Source organism: Balaenoptera borealis (assembly GCF_965194805.1).
Source record: "Balaenoptera borealis genome assembly, chromosome: 14".
Lineage (NCBI taxonomy): Eukaryota > Metazoa > Chordata > Mammalia > Artiodactyla > Balaenopteridae > Balaenoptera > Balaenoptera borealis.
Genome location: NC_138875.1, coordinates 16,506,726 through 16,527,911, shown reverse-complemented (window position 1 = coordinate 16,527,911; position 21,186 = coordinate 16,506,726). Strand labels below are relative to the sequence as shown.

The window sequence follows — 21,186 nt, the reverse complement described above, 5'->3', positions numbered from 1 at the left end:
ACATGCCGCGGAGCAACTAAGCCCGTGCGCCACAACTACTGAGCCTGTGCTCTAGAGCCCGTGAGCCACAACTACTGAGCCTGCATGCCACAACTATTGAAGCCCGCGTGCCTGGAGCACATGCTCTGCAACAAGAGAAGCCACCGCAATGAGAGGACCGCGCACTGCAGAGAGGAGTGGCCCCCGCTTGCAGCAGCTAAAGAAAGACCGCGCAGCTACGAAGACCCGGCGCAACCAAAAATAAATAAATAAAAATAAATAAATTTAAAAAAAAAAAAAAAAAAAAAAAAAAAAAAAAACACTCATTACATTCTCTCTGCATAGATTTTTGTATTTGGTACTGAGATAAATAAAAGAGATTTACAAAAAAAAGACAAAGTGAACTTCCTTTTACTCTGCGTCTTATCTGGAATAAGTCCATAATGGAATCTGAAGATAATTAATATTAATTATGAACCCTGAGAGTACCTTCTGAATTGTCAATACAAAGGGTATTTAGTGTAGTTTATGAATTGATGTATTTCTATTGAATTCTCATTTTTAGAAAATTAATAATCTAAGTATGTTATATGAAGTCTTTCTGCTTATCTGGATATTTAATTAATCAGAAAGTCAAATTTTGAAACTGTGTTGAAGAATTCATGGTTGCAGATGTGGTCCCATGTTCTAAATCAGTGAAAAATGGGAGTGAAAGCAAGAAATGTAATCAGAGCAAGGATTCTGGTCATCTCCCTGGAAGGATCAGGAAACGTGTGTGTTGTGTCTTTGTGGCTGACAGGTTGTGTGTGTGTGTGTGTGTGTGTGTGTGTGTGTATGTTTCTTAAACTAGGATTCTGGAGATACTGATAAAATCCCTTCAAAATGAACTTATAGTGGCCAAAAGAAAAAAGTTTAGAACTAATAGCTGAAGTCCATAAATTCTAGACATAATGGGGGCAAAGTACATTTTATTTTTATTTATTTTTTAATTGTGATAATGACATTATAAATTATATAATATTTTTCATTTTACTACCTCAAAACACACTTTACAATCATGAGCTAATTAATGGGGGTGGGGGTGGGGGTGGGGTAAGCGTGAAAAGTGCAAAATTGGCTTTTTTAAAAAATGAATTTATTTATTTAATTTTTGGTTGCTTTGGGTCCTTGTTGCGCACGGGTTTTCTCTAGTTGTGGCGAGTTGGGGCTACTCTTTGTTGCGGTGTGTGGGCTTCTCATTGAGGTGGCTTCTCTTGTTGCGGAGCACGGGCTCTAGGCGCACAGGCTTCAGTAGTTGTGGCACGTGGGCTCAGTAGTTGTGGCTCGTGGGCTCAGTAGTTGTGGCACGTGGGCTCAGTAGTTGTGGCTCGTGGGCTCAGTAGTTGTGGCACGTGGGCTCAGTAGTTGTGGCGCACGGGCTTAGTGGCTCCGTGGCATGTGGGATCTTCCCAGACCAGGGATTGGACGCGTGTCCCCTGCATTGGCAGGCGGATTCTTAACCACTGCGCCACCAGGGAAGTCCCCAAAATTGGCTTTTGAGACCATGAATCTAGGAAATGCATCAGACTGCTACCTATATCTTCACGCTTATTTGTGGGAAGAAACAATACACCTACCTTCAGGCACACACGTACATGTATGTACACAGAGCCAGTTCAGAAAGCCTGGAGCAAAACATGAAAAGGATTGTGTTTATGATCTAAGAGAAAGACCAGGATGGTTTGTGTAGACTTACAGCTTTCATAATAACATGATAAATCATTCATAAAATATCCTTTATAAAGCCAGAGCTGAAGGGCAAGAACAAATAGCTTATCACACTGGGTCAGATCACTGCCAACCAAGCCCATATCCTGATGGTGGCTTGAGGGGGCTGTATCGTGGGACACTGAAATTGCCCTCATGGTGTAAAATTCCAAAGGTTGATGGGTCCTAGTGAGACCCCCCAAAGGTTGTGGCTTTGCTGCGAGGACGGACAGTACGAGCCCTCCCTGAATCTATTGTCCACTGACTTAACTAAACACTGTCTTGAATTCATTTTCCTTCTGAGGCTATATCACTTCTGGGGCCAAGCTTCACAAGCTTACTGTCCATGGTGTCAAGTCTAAAACCACCTCTGTTAAATTTCAGAGGGTATTCATCTCGGTGTTCCAGAATGTATTGAACAGACTGGTCCTGTTGGAAAGGATCCAGTGGGTTAGAGAGGGGAGGGACTGGGGTCCAGGCCCCCTTGGGATGACTGATCCATAATAGGAGTAGGTAGAAGTAGGATGCGGCTGTGGTTGAGGAGATGTTTCTAGGTGTGGTCATGGGAGGCCTTTTTGATGGTTTCTGTTTTCTTCTAGAACCAGGAATCAAAGCCATCCACTGAGAGTGAGGAAGTAGAAGGGGCATCGGGAATATGAGAGCACAGATGAGTTGGAGACTATGAATTCACAGTGGGCAGAAACTCTTGGGCTTCTTTATTTTCTTCAGTGATTTTCAGCTACCCAGGTTCAGGCTCAGATAAAAGAGAAACAGCAGAAGACAGGGAAACACAATTGGGGAGTAACTGCAAGAACAGGACTGAAATGAGAGACTGGAATTTGTTAGACCAGGAGGGTGGTGACATGATTACCAAGAGGTCTCAGAATTAGAAGACAGCAGAGAGGATAATGGTCTTGATGATGACAAGGGACATGTGGGATTCTAAATTGGGGTGTGAGAGTCTGTGATCAGAGTTGGCATTTAAACCATTGATTCTGGAGATGGGAGCAATTTGGATGTTGACAAAGTCTAAGATGTAGAGAAGAGGAAAAGGCAGTTGGAAATGAGGAGGTCAAGGGCCTGAGAAGCTGGGAGGTTGGATGGACATCTTTGCATCTGTTCACTATATCCCAGGAATAGATGTGGATGGAATAATCCACCTCTACGGAATCAGGCACCAAAGTCTTCACTCAGCATAGGTGTGTGTGGGGAGTGGGGGTCTGAGGAGGCGGCAGCAAGAAGGAGGAGGTAGGATGCCACAAGCCTCAAAGAAGTGCTTTACAGTTATTAAACTGAAACTTTAATGATAAACTGAAAAATATAATGGAATGTATTTTTAATGTGCTGCAGTTTTAACATAGGGTAGCCAATGCTATAAAATAAAAAAGACTTCTGATTATTTTATAAAGAACTTGAGTTTACATGATTATGAGAAATTTCTGTTACTATAAGAGCATAGGAGATTTGTTTCTTTTATATTAATTGGAGTCGAGTCTTCATGGCGCAGATCCTGCGGACCATGCAGAGTGAGTGGCCATTAGCTAGCAGGGCTTACTGGAATTATCTATCAGAAGGTAACAAGGCCATTTCCCCAGGCTCTGTTTCACCCATGAGAAGGAGAAGATTCCTTCCCCGTGGCCACAGATACTCGTGGTCCAAAGATACTCGGTTCTAGGAGAAAGGAAAAGAGAGGAAGAGAAATTGTTTTTGTGACATTCCCTAAGGGTAGTTAGTAAGAATGGTCTTAGAAATCTTCCTGCTGAAACAGGTGGGGAGGCTTCAGATAATCTGAAGTTCTTCACCATCACAGCCTTCGGATGCCCAGAAATTTTGCTTTCACTTGGATGCTTTGCCAGTCTCTGTAAATGCTAAGAATGGACAGGCAGCCAGTGTGTACAAGGCTTGATGCTTGTCCCAAAGTGCTTCTCTGGTCACTAGCCTCCTTTCAATAAGTAACACCTGCCCTTTTCTTGCAGATCTCCATCACGGCTGGCCCCAGAGAATTCCAGAGGCATCCACGCTGCCCGGAGCACAGGGAGAGTTCTCTGGGCATGAAACATAACACCAAGAGCTGTTTTGTTCTAGCACAGGCGTGAGTCCTGGTGATCTTATTCCACTTTTACAGTTCAGAATCACCTTCTAAACTCCTGCTTTGTTTCCAGGTGACGGGCTTCAGATTCCCTGAAAAATCTAGTAGGTTAAGCGGAGAGACCAGAAGCAGACTATGGTGCAATCCAAACATGAATTCAGTAAATTGCCCTGAGTTCTTGGATATGAAGTTTTTAAGAAATGCTTACAGCTGCTTCCATTTGATACCCCAGAGAAGAAGGTTCCCGATTATCTACTATCTTACACAGTTTACAGAATTTTGAAATCTGGACAAACTCTGAGATTGTCTCTTCCCATCACCTCATTCTTAAAGGTCTGAACCTGTGTGGGCATCTCTTGTCCTTGTGTGTTCAATGGCCCCATTTCATTTGCGGTCCTTCCCTGCTCTCATGCCATATAACTGTCAACTACTCTACTCTGTCCTCCCCTCCCCCTTGCACTCGGGTGGGACAGTGGCCCAGGCTGAACCTACCTTGGTTTGATAGAACAGCTTGGGCTGCAAGCAATCTTCTCATTTATTATACAGAAAGAATCAGGCTGTAGAATGAAGCCAAGTACGCACAAGCAGAGCCCAGTGCCAGAGCCCTGATGATATTGTCTGTACTTCTGGATTCAGGCATGTTTTCCTATTTGCATCCAAATGGTAGCCCAGGATAAACATGGTTCTGCACTTTGCTTTCTTTGCCTTTTAGTTAAACAATATAACCTTGAGATACTCCATATCAGTATAGAGAGAGCATCCTCATTTATTTTTACAACTACCTAGTACTTCATTGTGTGGATGGATCAGTAATTGATTCAACCACTTCTCTATTGACGGACATCTGGGGTTATTTCCAGCCTTCTGATATTTCAAATGCATGTCACTTCATATTTTCCCAATGCTGTTAGCCTTAGAAGTAGGATGACTGGATTAAAGTACCAGTGTAATTTTTGCCAGATATGGACACATTCTTCTCCACAGGGATTGTTTTGCATTCTTACCAGCAATATGGGAAAGTCTTGTTTCTCCAGTATCTTGCTCACAGAGTATGTGGTCAAACCTTTGTTTTTTTTCCTTTCCAGTATTTTAATCCTGTTCTGTTAAGTTCTGCCCTCCTTGGCAAGGCAAAGCAGCTGCTCACCAACATGCATAGTATTGACTTGATAAGACTGGGGAACATTCAGTGGGGTTGTTCTGGAGACGCTAGTGAACAGAATCTAGAGTAGGTGGAAGAGTCATCTCTGTTGGGGATCAAGTTATGACATAATCAGTGACATTGAAAGAATAGCCCATAACACTGGAAGGACGTAGGGGTAGAGGTGGGGGGAGTGATCGCAGTGAGCAGTATGGGGGTTGCATTCGGAGGTGAGAGATGGGAAAAACTGTAGAGAACACTTAGGGTGTTTGTCCCCTGCTGTTAGCTGTGTGAGTTGGTTTGGTTTATCTCAAGTGCTAACTCATGAAGTGTGAAGCCACTAATAATTAAAGAGGATTTCTAGTGTGTCAAAATCTTTCTCTTTTCCAATCTTCTGGGAACTAAATCATCTCAATGCCCCCACCTCCACTTCATCCCTTTTCCAGCACACAAGTGAAAGCTATTTCAACATTGTTAGGGAAAGCTTCACAACTGTTCGCTGTTTACTAACTTTGCCTCAATCTTCCCATTTTTAATACAAATAATAAAAGTAGAGAAAGTCATTTTAGAAGCATACTTTCAAAATTTTATCAGTGGAGTAAAGGAGTTCTGAAAAGAAAGGACACATTTCACCCTTTAAGTAGAGAGTTTTCAAGTCACTTAGATTATTATTTTTTTAAAAAATCAATAAACTTGTCAAAACTGTTCATTAAAGCAGCTGTTTCAGAACTTCTATCACAGAGTTGAAGGACATAATTTATTGCTTCTTGCAAATGAAAATATAATGTGAGGAGGAAAAAAAAAAATCATTCCCTTTCTACCAAAAAATTGGACTCAAATAATTGAGCGTTTGTGGCATCCAGCAAAGTATAGACTGAAATTCACCACCGCACTTCTTGTGGTTGGCTGAATAATGGGCTCCAAAAATATCTAGGTCCTAATCCCTGGAACCTGTGAATGTTACCTGATCTGGCAACAGGGTTTGCAGGTGTGATTAAATTAAGGGTTTTGAGATGAGGAGATTATCCTGGATTGTCTGGGTGGGCCCTAAATGACCTCACAAGTGTCCTTATAAGAGGGCAGTGGGAGATTTGACTACAGGAAGAGAAGGTCATACGGCCTCAATGAAGAGAGAGAGATCTAAAGATAGAGGGAGGGGCCCTGAGCAGAGAAGTACAAGGAATGCAGGTCTAGATGCCAATGGATTCTCCTCTGGAGCCTCCGGAGGGGCCGCTAACAAGTTGATTTCAGCCCAGTGATGCTGCTTTCAGACTTCTGGCCTCCAGAATTGTAAGAGAATACATTTCTATTGTTTTAAGCCATCAAGTGTGTGGCGGTTTGTTACAGTGGCCATAGGAAACTAATTTATACACTTCCAAATTTCTAGGAAATAAGAATTTGGTGTTTGATTTTAAAGTTTACTAAGTAAGTTAATGGAGAGGAATAAGAATGTAAAGGCATTATTTAAAAGAACAAATATGACTGCCTCTTTTAGGTAGAAGAACATAACTGCATTACATTTCAAGTGCCGCACTTGTAAATAAGGTCAGTCTAGCTACCCTGAAGGGTCTCCCTGCTGTAAACTATCCTGACTTTTTAAATGTATTGTTAGGCTTATGTTAAGTAACAAATTAAGGCCCGGAGGTTTCATATACTAGTCAGCTTTGGCTTTGATAATGATAATGATGTGTAGCAAAAATCTCAAAACTTCAGTGGCTACAACAATAAATACCTATCTCTAGTTCACACTGCATGTTGGCAGCTGTAATTTGGGTGACCTTGCTCCAGGTTGCAGGTCAAGTTCAGGGCTGTTTCTTGTGTGTCCTTATGGTACCCAGGTTTAAGGAGTGACCCTCACCTGGGATGGAATGTTCTCATGGTGTAGGGCAGGAGCACAGAAGAGGTGTCAAAAACTTGCAAAGCCTCTGTGATCTCTGTTTTGAACTAGTCACACTGCTACTTCTGCTCATATGCCATTGGACTAAGTAAGTTACACGGTCAAGTGCATTGTCATTGGGGCAGGAACATTTATTCCTCCTGGAGGTGAGGAAGTGTATATCTGCTGAACAGTTATAATGTGTTCCATACCCCTCCACCCTAAAAAACGTTACCTGAAACCAAAGAATGATGCAGGAAGCAGCAAGTAAGTGCTGTATCAACACTGCAATTAAGGGGAGACTAATTTGGGGGGCTAGTGACTGAACCTCAGGCTCCTATATGAAACTGAGGCTCCCAAATGGGGCTAAAGTGGTCCCAGGGTGGTAGTGTTCCCTTAGCAGAAACAAACACAAAGCCACTTTGGATTTCCAGAGACAAAGATTAACCAAATAAAATCATGACCAAATGAATTCACATTAAACATACGTGGAATGAAGTCTCAACGAGCAAGGGTCAGCAAAAACTAAGGAAGACATATTCCAAACTTTTAGATATGACTTAGCAAAATATAAAATAATTAGTTATGAAATGTTTAATGAAATAAAATTTGGAAACACAAAATAAAAAACTATAAACAAGGACGAGGCTGGGACTCCCCTGGCGGCGCAATGGTTAACACTCTGTGCTCCCAATGCAGGGAGCCTGGGTTTGATCCCTGGTCAGGGAACTAGATCCCACACGCATGCAGCAACTAACAGTTCGCATGCCACAACTAAGGAGCCCACAAACTGCAACTAAAGAGCCCGCCTGCCGCAACTAAGACCCGGCACAACCAAATAAATAAATAAATAAATAAATAAAATATTTTAAAAAAAGAAAGAATGACGAGGCTGATTTGAAAAAATTTCAGTAGAACTTTTGGACATGAAAAATTTGACCATTGAATAAAAAACTCAACTGATGGGTTAAACAGAAGATTAGACTCAACGAAATACTTATCAAAGTGGAAGAGAGATCTGAAGAAATCACTCAGAGTGCAGCATAGACAGACAAGGACATACAGTATGTTAAAGGGGTTAAGAGATACCGACAACAGAATTAGAAGGTCTACATCTGAGTAACTGGAGTCCCAGAAGGACACATATAGACAATGGAGAAAGGGCAATATTTGATGAGATGACAACTGAGCATTTTCCAGAAAGGATAAAAGATTTAAATCACAGTGCAAAGTATAATTAGACAGGATAAATAAAAAGAACATCACATATAGACAAATTATAGAAAATTTAGGACATCAAGAACAAAGAGCAGCTAAAGATAAAGCAGATGACCTACAAAGGAACAGTAATTAGACTAAAAGCTGCCCATTCATCATCAACAATGGAAGCCAGAAATCAGAAGAATAGCATCTGCAAAGCACTGAGAATGAGACAACCATTTACCCTGGGCAAGACTATTGAGTGGTTTTTCTTAAGGGTAGTTCCATTCCCCCCAAAACCCCCCAAATAAATTAATTTCAGACCTACACTTCAGAATGGTAGGGGTGGGTAAAATTAGTGACACTAGTCACATTAACAGCATTGATTTACATCCTTCTACATTCCACAACGGCTTTCAGTCTGCTTCTAATACATAATTTTCACCATCTTGCATGAATGAGGGTAGACATTTTCAGATAAAAAGAAACTGAGTTTATCACCGATGGACTTTTACTAAAGGAATTTAAAAGGGTGTCCTTAAAGAAGAAAATGATCTCAAAGGAATGTCTAAGAAGCAACAAGGAATTCTTAGAAACAAAACCACAAAATATATTGGTAAAGCTAAAAAAATTATATATAAAAATAATATCTAATTTGGTGGTTTAAAAAAAGTACAGAACGAAATTGGACAGTAATACCACGGAAGGAGTTGATGATCAAAAAGAGTGTCTTAAGCTTCTTGTATTGTTCAGATGGGGGATTAAGATATTAACTTTTGATTTGTCAAGTAAGGTATGCATGTAAAATGTCCAAGGTAAACAGGAAAAGAACAGAAAGGCAGTGATTAACATCCCAAATATAATAAGAAAATAAAGAACAATAACAGCATAATTCAATAAAAAGATGCATGAAAAATAAGAAAAAAAACAGTAAAAATGTGAAAACAAATCAAACATTTCAGAAATATTAATAAATGATAAAAGTAAATAGCTAATATAGTCAGATAAAAGGCAGGTATTTTGTTAGATTGGAAAAAACTGGAATCATGTACCTATATCTCAGCTATTTTATTATTTTTAGGGTGCTAGAATGAATAGCACACAGGTGTTCAAAATGTGTTTCTTAAAAAGCCTAGCTATTTTTATACAAAATGATTAGCTATTTACAAGTCATTGTAAATTTTGCTACCCACCTTTATATTTGTCAAAAGTTTGAAGTATGGTTTACTTGCCTGTATAATCATACACACCTTAAATCTGTGAGATTCCTCTATGTATCAATGAATGTCGCTAAGTTCCAAGATGACACCGGGTTTTACAGGCACATGTCCATCTTCAAAATGTTTGCTTCATGAGCTTTCTTTTTCAAGAATACAAAATACCAAAAATTGAAAAGAAAAAAAAATAGTGTTATTTATATGAAACACGCAGATATGTGACACTGTGTGTTCTCTTTGGGCACTTCCCAGACTTAAGATATACATAGCTTGCTAAGCCAACTCAATCATTTGTAGAGGCTTAGCATTAAAATGTTCCCTATTTGTGATTACCCATTGTACTTTAAAATTGTTCTTGCTAATTTTTCATTTCTGGTGATCCAAGTGAATAGCATTTACCAAGCACCCACAGTATGAAATCTAAGATGTTAAAGGCAGCCTCCAAAGGCAACAAAATGGAAGAAATTCCAGAGATGAATCTACAAGTTAGGTTCTGTATAATTGTTAGGTAGACGTGAAACTGACTGGAGGATGAAAGGACAGTTTTGCTTTGGATAAGACTGCAGAAGAGTTTCTCTTAAGGGTTGTGCTCCCTGAACTACCCCCCTGCAAGAAATTGGACTAATCTGAGACTTCAGAGTGGTAGGGGGTGGGTAAAACTGCTCCCTGATACTAGCCACACCAAGTATATTTGTTTACATCCACAAAGGATTTGAGTATGTTTAAAACATGTAATTACCTCTAAACTGAAAAAAAAATGAAAAGATCAGGATCATGGAAAACGTAAAGAATATCAGTCTAAGCCAGAGATCCCTAGATTTTGCTGTGCATTAGAATCACCTGGGGAGCTTCTAAAACTGATGCCCACATGGCACCCCGCAGCAATTAAATGAGCGTGTGTAGGGGGTGGGAGGTACAGAGCAGTGATTTTAAACATCCCCAGGTGTTCCTCTGTACAGCCAAGTTTGGGAACCACTGGCCAGGCCTGCCATTCTCAATCTTACAGGGACATTAGCATCACCTGGGAAGCTATTGAAACTACCATTGCCTGTGCTCCTATGAAAGTTACATCGGTCCTGTGAACCAATGAAATCATATTCTCTTAGGCTGGCCACTGGGTGCCTGGTCATTTTAAAGCTCCCCAGAGGATAACAATGTGTATCCAGGGGTGAGAACCACTGTACTGGGGGAAAGCTGGTACATAATTACACAGGGGATTGATTTTGTTGTTTATGGGGTTCTTTTATGACTTAGGGCCATAAAATGGGTCCTGAGTTTCCTGGTGGTTAAAGTTAATAGAAAAACAAAATTAGGTGAAATAATTCTTGTCATCCGTCATGGAAAAGCTTACCAGTTCCTTAGAAGAAAGCTTTTCCTCCTAGGTCTGAAATAAATGTCTTGTTTGAGTCTTCTTACAGGAAACACTGAACGTCAAAGATCATGATTTCATAAACACCTCTACGATACATGACATAAGGCAAGTTTCATAGTGTAGTTTCTCATAATCATCCTTTAGGGAAAGCCAAGGGCATGACCCCAGAGCGCAGGCAGGTGTAGACTGCCCTGGTGGGGTTGTTGGAGCAGAATCATGGCAACAGGACAGGGAGAGGAAGTAGGACACCCTCCTACAGCTCCCAGATGATACAGCCTCACCCAAAGGTAAAGTCCAGAACTGTGCTCCTCTAGGGCTGTAGGAAGGGTGTCCTGTGGAATTAGAAATTATAATTTTCTATTAGAAAAATTTTAAAAAGATTACCCTCCCTCCCATAATATAAACTGGACAGAACTTGACAAAGACCTGGCTAGCGAGGATAAAGACACAAGGACTCCTATACTATGTAAGTCACAGGCACGGTGAAGAGCATATTAGAATTGGGGTGTGCGCCTGTGTGTGTGTGTGTTTGTAAATCTTTATGAAAAGAAAGATATTCTAGGCCTGAAAAGGTTGAAAAACTTTGGTCTGGACAGAATGTACAGAGAACTGTCTTTTGAACTGTGCCTCCCTAAAGATGATTTTTTTTCTCATTTGGGCTTTTGTGGCATCTAAGTACTGTGGACTTAAATGGCTCAAGATAGGTGGGGAAGGCTTCTGAGTACGGGGTTGACTTCAAGAGGCTTTGTCTTGAAAGAAAATCTTGAGTATGGCACACATTTAAGCCACAGTAATGTCGCAGGGAGGCAAAGGAGAGCTTACGTTAGAGGATGGGTGTTTCCCTTCTTTCGAAAATGATCTAGATGGGCACAAACAGATACTTAGCAAAGTAGCTGCGGTTTGGATCACGTGAGTTCTGCTTTCTGAAACAACTAACTTGAATGAAAATCCTAAAGGCACCCTGCGAATACCAAAGAGGGCACTTTGATGTTTTTTCAGAGGCAAATGCGTGTTGTTTCTGTTTTCTTTTTGAACCCACAACTGTACTTAACATCTAAATTTAAGGAAAGGCTACCTGAAAAAGTCGAGTGACGAATTTCTCTCTTATTTAAACTAGTCTCTGGCGTTCCTATAAATCTGATGGATTAAATGAACTGCTTGCTAGAGAAACAGTAGCTGGGATGTGGGAAGAATCCTACCGTGGCTAATAGGACGTCTTAATGGTTTGCATATGCAGAGGATTACCTTAAACTTGAGTCTGAGACTTCACGTTGCGGCTCACAAAAGAGCTGCCTTTTATTCGAAGAACCACGCTGTTTTCGAGTGGGCGGCTGTGTACTCAGAGCGGGCGCTGCGTTGGTTTTGTTCCGTGTAAGGTTGACAAGGCAGTGGCGACTTGCGGCCACACCGGGGCAGCCTCTTCCCGGCTGGCGGCCGGGCCGGACGGATCGGCTCCGGGGAGCCGACAAAGCACCCAAGTTGGGCTTGCCAACAATTTAAAGGGGTCCAGAAACATCCATCTTCCCCCCTTTAACAATTACGGCGAGCTCAGGCGTCTTGGTGAAGAGACCTCGGGGAAGAGAAATGGACTTACTTGTGGAAAATGCCTTCAGCGGCCCCAAATGCCCAGCCCGCCCGCTCCCCGAAGCGGAGGGAAAGCGGGAGCGGGAGGGGAGGGTGGGTCAGCTCCGAGGAGACCCGCTTCACGGCTGGGGAGTCCACGGGGAGCCGCAGGGGAGCGAGGGGGTGGGGTGGGCGCTGGGACCGAACTCCACCACCCCCGCGCCCGCGGCCCGCCCCCCAGCCCGGCCTGTGATTGGCTTGGGGGGCGCGTGTGCCCGCCCCGGCGAGGCGGGGAGGATCCCCTCTGAGCGCGGGGCGGGAGGAGGTGGAGGAGGGGGCGGAGAGAGCGGGGGCCGAGAGGGAGCGAATGTGGGGGCGGGCGAGCCGGGTTCCACAGATCAGAGAGCAGGCTCGGAGAGGGGCGGAGAGCGGCGGGCGAGCTGGGAGGGAAGGAAAGCCCGGCGGGCGCTGCGCCGCCGCCGCCCGCTGCACTGCGCGCTCTCGGGACCGCCGGCCCGCAAGGCCCCGCAGCCTTCCGGGAGGAAGCGGCGCAGGCAGCGGCCGGGGCGCGCGCGCTCGGGCTCCCTCACCTGCCGGCGCCCGGCGGGACGTGCGCAGGGCCGGACGGCCCCGGAGGAGGAGGGAAGACCTGGCCGCCCGCGCCGCAGCCCAACAGCCCGGGAGCGCGTCTGATCCCGCGCGGGGGGCCGGCTCCATGGCGACCGGGCTTGGGGAGCCGGTCTACGGACTTTCAGAAGACGAGGTGAGCGGCGCCCTCTTCCCGACGGGACTCCCCGGGAGGTTCCTTTCCGGCGGCAGCAGGGAGTGGGGACTGGGACGACTCCTTGGGTGCGCGTCCCCCGCGCCTGCAGGGGGACCCCAAAGGCGGGAGCGTCCGGGAGCGGGGTCCCGGTGGGGCGCTCGCTTCTTCCGCCCTGCGCCTGTCGCCCCTCCCCCCCGGCCCTGCGCATTGTTTGTAAATAAAGCGGCGCGACGCCCAGCGAGCCTGGGGTTCACTCGCCGCTCCCCGCCTTTGGGTGGAAGGAGGGCGCGTGCGCTTCTCGGCCCGCGTGTTCCTTTTCTCCAAGCCGCGTCTCCTGGGGCTGTGGGGCAACTTTCCGCCTTTCACCCCTGCAGCCCGGGAGTCCATGACGTGTGTCACGTCTGGGTCGCGGCTGGAGACCCGCGCCGCGCGGGGGAGCCCGGGGCCGCGGCAAAACCTGGATTGTCTCCCCCTGGAACTTTCTAATGATGGTGTCAGCAAGTGTTCTGATGCGTGTGTGCTTGTTACGGTGGGAGAGAGTGAAACGTTCTGAGCTGTGCGTGTCCGACCCTCTGTCTTGCAGAGTCTAAAGCCAGGAGTGTGGATTTCGGGGTCTTTTTGGTGGGGGGAGGAGATCTAGGATGGGGGCAGGTGCTGCTGGAAACTTGGGGGAAGCTTGCAGCCCTGCCATTTTTTTTTTTTCCTCTCTAGGATCCAGCACCTCCGGGGTGGGTGGAGAGAGGAAAGCTCAATTGATCCTTTTTATTGATGAAGCGAATTAAGTAAGCCACGCCCCCGAGGCTGTCGGTTCGCCTGGAAAGGGCTTTGTTTTTACCCTCACTCTCTCCTCGCGGGTTCCCACTTCCCCCTTTTGAGAAGATCCTGCTACATCACTGCTTAGACCTCTCCCGACCAGCCACGCTCGGCTCTTATTAGTGTGTTGCTCTGCCAAAAGGGGGGTGGGCGGCTGTCGCTGGCGCGGCGTGACGGGCAGGCTGGATGGAGCAGGTAGGAGGGGTTTACCGTCTGGCGGGGCGCGCGTTCAGGTCTGGCTCCCCTTTCGAGAGGTGAATTTACAACCCAAGAGGCATTACTCAGCGGGGAGGTATTTCCTATCCTGGTTGTGCATTTCATGATAAGTTAATGCCTGGAAATTCAAGGATATCTGGGTTTCTCTTTCTTCCTCTCCTTTCTTTTCTGAGATCCCCTCTTTCTCTGGTGATAGGGGTGGGGTTAATAGACACGACCACGTTATGGCTTCTCTCCCACCCTGGTAGTGTGTGTGTGTGTGTATGTGTGTGTGCGCGCGCGCGCTCAGTAAGTGTGTAATGGAATAGGTGTCTTAGGGTGGAGAAGGTGTTGTGGGTATGTTTTTTTCCCCCCGTTAATGGTGCTAGGTAAAGCTTGCTGTGGTATTTATTTTATCAAAGAATGATCGCAATGCAAATAATGTGATTGGCGTTTCCGATCATTTTGCCATGCTGGGCTCTTGTGAAATATTTCCCCCCCTTTTGTGCACTTACCTGAGGATGGGTGAAAAGTAACATTGTTTCACTTACCCAGGGGGATCTCCTCTCCCTGTTTTCTCTTTGAGGAGCTTTCTCTTTCATTCTCTACTTCTCCATTTAATTAGTAGCGGTAGAGGGCAGGCAGTGAGCTTTTAGAAAGGTGGTGAGATACACATTCCCAAACAAAGGGGCATGAAGACAGCTGCCTTTCATCTTAGGTCTTTTTAAAAAATGACATGATTATTCTTAAAAATCCCCGGAAAAAAGAATTCTTAAAGAGCGTTTTGGGAAATGCAGCTGGATAAATGAATCACATGCATGTCAGTGTAGTTTCTGCTTTGTCTGCATTTACAGCTAGTGTCAGAATCTACCCAGAGCGCATCTTACCACTTTTGTCTAGGTGAGTTAATACTGATGATCTTAATTGGTGTCTAGGGCGAAAGTGAAGGATGGAATGTAAACAGAATCAGGGTGTGTGAGTGTGTGTGTTTGTGTATGACTGGGTTCACTCCTGTATGTTGCTGGAGGGGTATTTAGGGCTGTATAGGGAATACCAAGAGGTGATGAGGACATTACATTGATTGATTGAGTGGTGGCCATGTTGGTCGTACTATTTAGTTCCACACACTATTCCAAAGGACAGGTTACATCTGTCTTCCCTTTTCAGCTTGTCCTACCAGTGGTGAGGACAAAAAAAAGGCAGGGCTGTTTTGATGACTTCACATTTTTATGGTATTTGCTTTTTATGGGAGGTTTCATGCTGTCAGGTTGCCCTTCGGAAGATCAGGGACGGCCTTCGTGGAATATTAACAAGAAATTGTTGAATTTGAACAGCTTGTTTTGTCTTCCTGAATTAGTCTGTGTAAGAAAACAAATGGAAGATTTTAACAGGCTCTTAAAGTAGATGCCTGATGAAACAAACAGCAGGGTTGTTTTCCCAAGGCGTTCACTTCAGCTCGTACAGTTGGTGTGCTGTAGATCATCACAAACAAAGATATTTTGATTGCTGTGTGGAGGAGTCACCTTATAAACCTCTTAGCTAAGTAGGCATTCGTACCTAGCAAATTTCATAAAAGTTTGTATTTTCATTGGAGGTTGGTGAAAAGCATTATTGTGTGTTTGGCATGCACTTAGTTGTATCCCGTCACAGAAAGACTCTTTAGCTCTAAGTACTGCTGGTGATGAAGCATTGCATTAACCCAGAAAATCGCGGGATGCCAAGACAGAGGGCATTGTTCCTAGGTCTGTCCAGCTTGTCAAATGAAAGAGATTAAATGTGGGCTTTGCTTGTGTGAGTGCATGTGCTGTTTATTTTTTATTGTGCCTTTCTGGCTGGGTTTCCTCTGGTGAATTATAGTTCATATTCACCCGGATTCAAATTAAGTCCATTTAGGTAATCAAATTTGAAATTGCTATCAGACGAAGGGCTTTTGGTATTGGAGGGATTAGCAAATTAACCAAATTTCTGATTCAGGGCCCAGGATCAGATTTGATTTGGAATCAGAACAGTTTGGACTAGTTTCTGCATTTGGCTTAGTTCCTTGGTGGTTTTTTGTTTTTGTTTATTTTTTGGCAAGCTGCAGCACATTTTGGCATAGTTTACTCGTGAATGTTGCTGTTAACCTTTTGAAATCTTTTATTACAGCATCTCAGAAAGGTATCCTTTATTTAAAAGATTTTCTGGTGAGTGAAAGTTCGATAACTTTTTCCTTAGATATGGCATTTACATTTTTTGGCGGTTAGAATGAGACAAATGGCATAGAGATGAAGGCCAGGCTGACGTGGGATGGTACTTTGACACCCTCCCTTTTTATTTTATGCAAATAAGGATAGTTGGCTAACGTTTCATATGTTTTCTCTACACCTGGCACTGTGTTAAGCCTTTATGCACTTACTGTCTCATTTAATTCTTGTAAGAACCCAGTGAGGTATGCTATGATTTACAGGTAAGGAGTGGAGGCTCAGAGAGGTTAAGTGACCTGCATAAGGACCCAGAACGAGTTAAGTTGTAGAGCCAGGATTTGAACCCAGTTCTGTTGATTCCACAACCCTAGTTTTTAACATGCTCCCTCTCTTCCAAGTACTTGAAAAGTCTTCATAGCTAAGTTATTCAGGATAATGTAAGAGATAAATGTCAGGGGTTGTAAACTGATGGCTTCTGGCCACAATTGACCAGGGACCCTGCTTAGTATTGTCTCCATAGTGTTTTAAATCTTGGGAATTTTCATGGAAAATGGTAAAAATCTGACTTCATTGGGGCCACATTCTCACCTGGCAAGTTAATGGGTCTGAGTTGTGGCCCTTGAGATGCGGCAGCTGTGCTACAGTTGCCACGGTCTCTTCTCCCTATAGTCTTAGGAGTCTTCTTGCTCATTTGCATATAATTACCCGCTTCGTAACAAACATTTCAGGTTAACCTTTGGCATAGATATAGTATTTTCTTTACTCCAAGATGCTGTCAATTTTAAGATGCACCACTGTTTTATCGACCACTAAGAAAAGAAAAGCTGTCAAGCTGTGATAATACTGTTGATTTCATGAAGCATCATTATTTCAGAGATGTTAAAATATGAGAACAAGGATGTGTTAGAATTCATTAATTACTCTAATTGGAAGCCTGGGATAACCCTGGGTCATCAGTTTCAAACACCACGCCCCATCAGTCAGTAATTTTTTTTTTTTTTTGACTGTGTTGTGTCTTCGTTGCTGTCTGTGGGCTTTCTCTAGTTGCGGTGAGCAGGGGCTACTCTTCTTTGTGCTGCGCGGTCTTCTCATTTTAGTGGCTTCTCTTGTTGCGGAGCATGGACTCTAGGTGTGTGGGCTTCAGGAGTTGTGGCACATGGGCTCAGTAGTTGTGGCTCACAGGCTCTAGAGTGCAGGCTCAGTAGTTGTGGCGCACGGGCTTAGTTGCTCCAAGGCATATTTCCAAACCAGGGATCGAACCCCATCTGCAGGTTCTTAACAACGGTGCTACCAGGAAAGTCCAGTCAATAATTTAAAGTCAACTGCTAGTCAAATTTCTGCTCTTCTGTCTCAGAGAAAAGGGCTAGAATAAGGGAAATGCTCTTAAGTGGACATCAGCAGAGAAGAAACAGGGAACCTAGCTGCTGGGCCACCTGATTAGCCACGTGTGAGTAATTGAGAATAGTCATTAATTTATAGAATGTGGTCCACGTGTGTTTTCTAGCGATTACTTGAGAAACCTTGCAGGCCATCTTTGCAGTTGTGCAAAAAAATGGTCACAAGATTGCTTTCAGAAATTACAGTTTAGGTATTGTTTGGATCTGAAGGAGGATGCCGAGAGGCCACTTCTCAGAGGAACATAAGCCTTGTCCCTTCATTCCAGCTCCAAGTGCCTGCCTGAGTCAGGCCTATCCCTGCTGGTCGGTGAGCTCTCTACCCAGGACACGGGCTACCCCAGTTACATCTGTGTCATTACTGCTAACATTTGAGAAACAGACCCTAAAAGGGCCTAGGTTTTATGGTGACATTTGAAAGCAGTTTTTAAAATCGGCCAATATTATGTATTGTTTTAAATTCTCCTCTCTGTTGGTTTTTCTTTGCTTCAAGGAGTCTATGGAATTTGCAAGAAATTGACATTCTAATGTATAGTCTGCTGAATTTTATAGTCAGAATGTTTTTGAATTATGTCGTCACTGAAAAGTAGTTTCCTTAAGGAATACAATTTTTTGGTCAAAGGCATGAGGAGAGTGGCAAATGGGAATCCTCAGATACTGCAAGTTCTTTTCCATGCGGAATGCAATTTAATTTTAATTTTATTTTTAAATTTTATTATATTTTATTTTTTTTGGCCTCGCCATGAGGCTTGCGGGATCTTAGTTTCCCAACCAGGGATTGAACCCGTGCCCCCTTCTGTGGAAGTGCAGAGTCCTAACCACTGGACCACCAGGGAAGTCCCCAGAACGCAATTTAAAGGGAAGTGATTGAATGGGGCCTGGGCACCTGTCTCTTCAATGCAGCGAGTGCCCACATCACCAGGAAACTTCCTTGGAAAGCTGTTTGGGAATTGTGGGAGCATCCGTATGCTTGGTATACATTCAGGAGAAATATGAATAATCTCAAGGAAGAAACCCCTGACGTTAAGAATGGTTTTGGAATGTGACATCATCACGGCAATACTTCAGAATTCCTGCTACGTTGCTTCTGCACGCACCCCAAAGGGAAGAAACTGTATGTTCATTGATAATTCATAACCTTCCTGTATTGTGCAGTTATTTATATAATACCATAAAAACATGGTAGTGTGTGACTGGTGGAAGAAACAAATGAATTTCTCTGTGATAGATTGAGATCATATTAAATTTTTAATTTTGAGTTAAGAAGATGTTTAAACAGGTTTTATTGCTGCTCTTGAATTTTGGGTCCTAGACAAGTAGCAGCAATCAAAAGAGACCCTAGCTGGAGCTTTTAAGCATTTTGATGTGGTAGGTCTTTGAATAAGTGTTTCGGTCCAACTGATAGATTTGGGAATTGGTAATAAACCTGACTACATAGTGATCTTTTGACAATCCATGTAAAAGAGGATTAAAATAATAAACGAGTCATATGATGATGGTAAGTATTAAGATCGTAGGATTAAGGAAGAGCATGAGAAGTGTGACAGGGTTACTTTCTGTTTTTATATTGTTTCTCTTCCAGGTCACAGTGTAAACAAATGTATTTCATTTTCCAACTATAGGTGGCAACGTTTGTACTGTTTCTGTTTAATGATGTTACTGTTGGCTTGGGAGTTGCTTGTTGGTGGAATATAGAAATGGGAGGATAATTTAGAGATGAGGATAAAGAAACTAGATTTAGAAAATAATATTCTCCTATTAACTAAAAAAAAAGTCAGTTCTTTACTAAAAGCACTTAAAGTGATATTTCTCATTGTGGGCAGTATCAGGAATCATCTGTTTTCCACGTTTTTCAGGGTTCCTCTTATCCAGAACATATTAAAATTTGGGGGAGGGACAGGCATTTGGATTTGGGGGGAAAAGCCCCCAAAACATACAAACACACAGGAAAGGTCCTTTGAGAACCACTGTCACATCCTTTCTTCTTGGGTGTGTAGGGACTTCTGAATAATTCTACTTGTGTTGTACAGACTGTTTCATGATTGCTGTCATTGACTTTGAGAGAAACTAACAATCATCGCTACTCCCGGGTAGTGGATTGCTGGAGATATTCTTGGTTCCTGAGGCAAGACCGTGGAGCGGCTCAGGTTCCGGCAGAGAGAAAAGCAGTGCGTAGAGATCTGGGACACTTATTTCATGAAAATATAAGATCTCCTTATAGTCATAATGTTTTATTCTGAACCCGTGTGGCCTGAATGCTGACTATACTGTAATGGCTTTAGGTGAGAAGAGCTGTATTACATAAGCACGTCCCAGGTAATGAGCTTAAATTTGACGCTTTGGTCGACTTTTTGTCCCTGAGTTCAGAGTCCCGTATTGATTCAGAACTGGCCAAGTTTAATGATGAGACTATCAGATTCCCTTGCTGTCATCAAATGCACTGTTTGGTGACTTCTTGGCAGGCAAGCATCCACTGAGAGATTTCGTATTCTTTTTATGCTTCCTATGCACCAGGAAAAAAGGGCCGTTCAAAAATGACTTTTCTTTTAGTGTAAAATGCTACGATGTGAAAGCCATCCTGTGAAGATGCCCCTTGGCGGGGTTTGTAGGGATGGTGGCCCCATGCAGGGGATGAACACACCCAGGGAATAGGCCCATTGCTGGTTAGGGTGGTGGCCCATCACCCGGGACTTGTCAGGGCTTCCCAGACAATGCTGAAGTGAAATTTTGATGGATCACTTGAGTGGCTTAGGTCACCTCCGTGGCCACCTCTGTCTTCCAGATGGAGACAGTGTGTTCCATCTGTGTGACTAGGTCCCTCCGGACTGAGGGAGCAGACCCGGGTGGGGACCCTGTGGAACAGCGACAAGGGCCTGAGCTGTGCCTCTTGTGGTTCTTTTTTTTTTTTTTTTTTTTGGTGCCTCTGATTCTTGGTCTTGCCTTTGTTAATACAGTTTTCATATTTTAATTATATTTCCCATTTTCAGCCTTATTCAAGGCCCGGCTCTTCCTGGTCTCCTCAGGTGCAGTTCTGGATCACGTTTCGTGTCTTTTAGAGCACTTTGTAAAGCTGGACTTGCCCTTGTGGGTTGTCATAGTAGTGAGGCAGCTGCAGCGAGAAAGATGGACAGTGCACTCCCACCTGGCTGGAGGTCACACGGAGCTGCCCCAATTGAGCATCTGTTTTAATGTTTTAAACTTCAAAGTTAAACAGGTTTTTGGCGATCTGTGTGACTTAAAGTTTTTTTTTTTTTTTTTTTTTTTAAAGATTTATTTATTGATTGATTGATTACTATGTTGGGTCTTCGTTTCTGTGCTAGGGCTTCCTGTAGTTGCGGCAAGCGGGGGCCACTCTTCATTGCGGTGCGCGGGCCTCTCACTATCGCGGCCTCTCTTGTTGCGGAGCACAGGCTCCAGACGCGCAGGCTCAGTAGTTGTGGCTCACGGGCCTAGTTGCTCCGCGGCATGTGGGATCTTCCCAGACCAGGGCGCGAACCCGTGTCCCCTGCATTAGCAGGCAGATTCTCAACCACTGCGCCACCAGGGAAGCCCTGACTTAAAGTTTTTAATGTACATATTGGTCACCGCGTTAGGTGTCACCAATGTGGGGACTCCAGGGAAGACAGGCTTGGGTCCCAGGTAATGGAGCAGACGACGA

At 43.9% G+C, this 21,186-nt stretch overlaps 1 protein-coding gene and 1 long non-coding RNA gene across 6 annotated transcripts in view; one reads left to right on the top strand and one right to left on the bottom strand.

Moving 5' to 3' along the window:
* Positions 1-1,088: 1,088 nt before the first annotated feature.
* Positions 1,089-12,537, bottom strand: LOC309611092. Its single transcript, XR_014234327.1, has 3 exons — positions 11,863-12,537; positions 9,279-10,949; positions 1,089-5,561 (listed from the first exon to the last, which is right to left on the bottom strand). It is a non-coding gene; the product is annotated as an uncharacterized lncRNA (long non-coding RNA).
* Positions 12,538-12,546: 9 nt separating this feature from the next.
* NEDD4L (NEDD4 like E3 ubiquitin protein ligase) overlaps positions 12,547-21,186 on the top strand; it is a gene marked incomplete at its 5' end in the record, with an annotated part of 340,566 nt that continues 331,926 nt past the window's right edge. For 2 of the 5 annotated variants that reach the window (XM_082354972.1, XM_082354969.1), the window contains one exon: positions 12,550-12,943. In XM_082354972.1, the coding sequence (XP_082211098.1) occupies positions 12,896-12,943 (48 nt within the window). Of the gene's footprint in view, positions 12,944-21,186 lie in introns of all 5 variants that reach the window. The other 3 variants (XM_082354964.1, XM_082354966.1, XM_082354974.1) reach the window with 3 other exon arrangements.